General features: G+C 36.6%; 1 protein-coding gene across 1 annotated transcript in view; it reads right to left on the reverse strand.

Moving 5' to 3' along the window:
* NAV3 (neuron navigator 3) overlaps window positions 1-4,267 on the reverse strand; it is a 401,664-nt gene that overhangs the window by 54,617 nt on the left and 342,780 nt on the right. The window contains exons 26-29 of the mRNA XM_012648357.1: window positions 3,666-3,686; window positions 2,816-2,985; window positions 2,456-2,521; window positions 763-916 (exon numbers count right to left, since the gene is read on the reverse strand). Of these exons, the coding sequence (XP_012503811.1) occupies window positions 763-916; window positions 2,456-2,521; window positions 2,816-2,985; window positions 3,666-3,686 (411 nt within the window). The remainder of the gene's footprint in view (window positions 1-762; window positions 917-2,455; window positions 2,522-2,815; window positions 2,986-3,665; window positions 3,687-4,267) is intronic.

The raw sequence follows: 4,267 nt of genomic DNA on the forward strand, positions 1-4,267 counted from the left end.
AGTTGAAAAACAGAGCAAAACAAAAATAACATAAATAAGGTGATTTGAAATTACTTGAATTCTGGCTGACATCTGAAAAAGTTTTTGTTCCTTCAAAATGCGGCACTAGGCTCATAAAAACAAAAGCCATGTGATGGATATACACAGTGGCAGATGAATCTGCTCAGTAATGAGCTTTTCTTATCTCAGTCATCTGTGGTACCAAGTGATTACCGGTTTACAATAATAACATGAAAATTTAGTCTGGTTCTGAATTTAGCCTTTAGATGTTTCCAAAAAACACAAAAGCTTTACTTTTACATATGGCATTCTAAATCACTTTACTTCAATATTCAGAAAGCTTATGTTGAATTTTTGTGGTTTCCTCATTATTTTTGTTTTTCAATAGAAAACAGGTGAAAAGTCAGATTTGACAGTCAGATCAAAAGAACAGGCAAAAAGCCAACATAAAAGTAAATCATGGAAAAGTGAAGAAGCAAGAATTGTAGTTGTTTTTCTAAGAACTTCACTCTCAACCTGAATCCGATCCCTAGGGTAAGTATCTTAAATGTTTCTTGAGTACAAGTGGCCAGTTTGCACTCCCATCTCCAAACCTGGGTTTGACAAAATTCTCCATTAAGAAATGAGTTGCAGAGATTGAATAAACACAGTACATTTCCACATGCGTTTAAAAGCAGAATTTGTTCTATAATAACCAAGAGAAGAGAATAAGTGGCATTTTTATTTCTCCATTTTGTTCTTTCAAAGTGCTTCAGCACCGACCTGCATCCGGTTCATGGCTTCCCGGATCTGATCAAGATGATGAGCAGAGCTGAGGGCCTCCAGCCGAATGTCTGTTAATTTTAATTCCTTTTCTCTGAGCTCGCTCTTCAGCTGCAGAATTATCTCTGCCTCAGCCTCTGTGCATTCACAGATCCTGAAGAAGGAAACAAACACAAAATCAGTGGTCTGGAGAAGCCAGGGGATTAGGAAAAGCAATGCCACTTTTAAAAGCTGAACTGCAATATTATCCAGCAAGTACAGAAATTATTTCCTGCTGGCAAAACCTGGAGAAAGGGAGAACAAATTTTACAAATAGTAATGCATTCATAGGTTCAAAATTGAAAATAGCTGTTTCTTTTAATCTTTTCTTCCCATTTTCTGAAATTTAAAAACAGTCTACTGTTCCTGAATATAAACTAATCCTAAAAATTTCCTTGTTGTTGATATTCATAGGGCATGAAAATCCTAGTATTACTACATTTCATTCCAACGTTTTTCAAGGGATTTAAATCTCTATTTGCAACGTGTGAATATTCTTTTTTAAAAAGCAAAATTACTACATCCTTAAAATGTTGATTGCTTCTTTTGAAAAACTGTGCAAAAAATAACCTTATTTGCCACAACACTGTCTTCAAGTTATCATGAAAATCCAATATAAATATTGTAGAAAATAAATTAGATTAGTTTTGGACATTTAAATAATGGGTGAGTGTTATATAATGTTCCTGTTAGGCTCAGCTGATTTAGGAGATCACAGCTAATGAAGCTAAATCACAGGTTTCAACCCATACTAGCAGGCTAGCTGGGGGCCGTTGGAAGGTCATACACCTTATATCCTTATTGTGTTGTTTTGTTGTTTTGTGGACAACTTTGTAGGAAATCCATCAAAAGAATATGTTGTATATTAACTAATATTTTTCCATTTAAAATTTGAGGACTAGGTTGTGGGCACAAAATAAAAGCGGTTATATTCTTCCTTCCTACGTAAGTGATGAAATGATGTAGCCAAAGCATAGTGGATCTGTTCTACACGAGAGTTCAATGCTAGTCGTTATTGTGGGCATACAAGGAAAACTGATTTAAATAGATATAAAACAAACAGAATCATCTCATCAGAACGTTTCTGCATTCCAAATGTGTTCTTTCTTGTACAGTAGTCCCCCCTTATCCACAGTTTTAATTTCTGTGGCTTCAGCTACCTGCAGTAAACCATGGTCTGAAAATAATACAGTATTTTGAAGGAGACCACATTCACATAACTTTATCACAGAATATTGTTATAATTGTTCTATTTTATCATTAGTTATTGTTGTTAATCGCTTGCTGTGCCTAATTTATAAATTTAACTTTATCACAGCTATGTATGTATAGAAAAAAACAGTGTATGTGGGGCTCGGCAGTATTTGCAGTTTCAGGTATCCACTGGGGGTCTTGGAAAGGATCCCGCACGGATGAGGGGGGACTGCTGTACTATCAAAAAGTGGGCTACTGTAAAAATGCTATGTTAGATTAATAGAATAAAAAGTGAGTTGCAGGTTCGTTTTAGGAAACCAAATTTTAGTTGAAAACAGAATGAAAGAAGAGACATTTATCTTCAAAACGCGTGTGAGTGATTTTAGAGGAAGCAAAAGCAAACACGACTTAGGTTAAAACCTGGATCTTTGCAGTTTTCATGCATCACACTCCATTTTACCGGGATCTATGCTTGTAGATCACAGGGCCATTTTGCCGTTTCTTTGGTGGCCAGACAAGGGGTGACCTGCATGTCCGCACAGTTAGACAGATACATGGAGAAATGCAAGTGAAAAGACGTGAGAATAATGATTTAGAGAAGTGGAGAATGAGATCAAGGAACACTCAGTTTCCAACATATGAAAAATGACACAGAAACCAATGCTGTCCATTATTCTCAGAAAGATGTGAAAATAATTGGTACGGATTTGGTGCTGCAGTTGTGAAAGTGCAATCCAATTACATTTAGAACATAAACGTGGGCTTGGCCTGCAGTTATTCTCCAAAAACTTTTCTGCATTCTTCAAAGGGAGTAACTTACGCTGAGGCAGACTGCGAGGGCTTCATGGAGGCTGAACAGTCCCCAGCACTATGAGGCAACTTGGGGGATGCTGGAAGGGACGAATCAGTAAGCTCTTCAATGTCAGAATGTGAGGAAGGAGGCTTGGCGGACTTTTTCTTCCCAAAGGCTTGTTTGAAAGAGCTTCTCAGCTGAAAGGAGGACAGAAATTACCCTTCCTGTCTATTTGCACTCGGAGAGCTTTTGCTTTGGGGCGTTAGTTTGCAGATGCCATCCTAGCCACTGCCTGGGGTCAGTATGTACAAGCAGAGTATTAACAGTTGCAGCACAGTATCTCTAAAAAAAAATGATACCGTGTTTTGTGTTTTCATTTTATTCTTGTATTAATCCAGCGCAGCGCAAACATGGAAGGCTTTTAAACAGTGCAAGGTCAAGGGCACGGCTGTCAGAGCACTCATTTAAAACCAAGTACCTTGAAGGGATCTCCATTCCCAATGCTTCTCTCTTCAAGGCAATTTGTTTTAAATGGCCACTTTAGCGCTACAATCAAGTCATGTCCTGCTGACAGTACAAACTTAAAAAGCAAAATGAAATCAAATTCACCTAACACTTCATTAATTGTGCTTTTCTATTCAAATTTGCAATTCCCAGACTATTCAAAACCAGAATTGGTATCCCCTACAGCTCTATTCAGAAAGTGGTTTTACTTCTTTTTAAAATTTGAGATTAAAATGAAAAGACACAAAGAAAAGACATACAAGGTAATCTGTTTTTAAAAGGTATAAAAGCCTACTGCCAAAATGAATAGCATTCATGCCAAGGTAGGGTTTTTTTATAGATGCATGCCAAATTGTCCATGGTTTATATTCACCTCACTTCCTCTAGAGTTCACCTTGCAGAAACATGAAAGAGTGTGGAATTACAAATCAAGGGAATGAAGGCTGATCAGTATTTTAAAATATTACCTGCATAAACATTTTTTTAAAACAAAAAAGATATTTCTTTCATTATTTATGGAAAGCACTCCAGTAAAATCCTCTGATAGCTGCATTTTGGATTTCATCAAGAGTTGTATTTATTTAAAAATCTACCTTTGTTTCATGATATTAAAAGAAATCCTTTATTTCATGATTTTTACACTTTCTGCAGTGATAGTATGTTCCCCTTAGCTTTTTAGCAATTGCTTAATATTACCATAAACTGTATCTCTAGCAACTTAAGACAAAGTTCTGTTAAAGTGCAATCCTATATTTCTTCTATGTTCTCTTGGTAAAAAAAAAAAATCAAGCAGACATCAATGTGGTTTCTTTCTTAGGGGATGAAACTTTGTTCATACTGTAAGCCCTGTGGATTCGGGAGGGTGAAGATTTCAAGGTCTCTTTTTTCCCTTTATCAACTCCAATTCTTCCCCTTTTCCTCCAACATCATCACCACCCCCCCCACCACCCCCACCATCATTATTATCATAATCTT

This window comes from Propithecus coquereli, unplaced genomic scaffold (genome assembly GCF_000956105.1).
Source record: "Propithecus coquereli isolate 6110/MARCELLA unplaced genomic scaffold, Pcoq_1.0 Scaffold282, whole genome shotgun sequence".
NCBI classification, from domain to species: domain Eukaryota; kingdom Metazoa; phylum Chordata; class Mammalia; order Primates; family Indriidae; genus Propithecus; species Propithecus coquereli.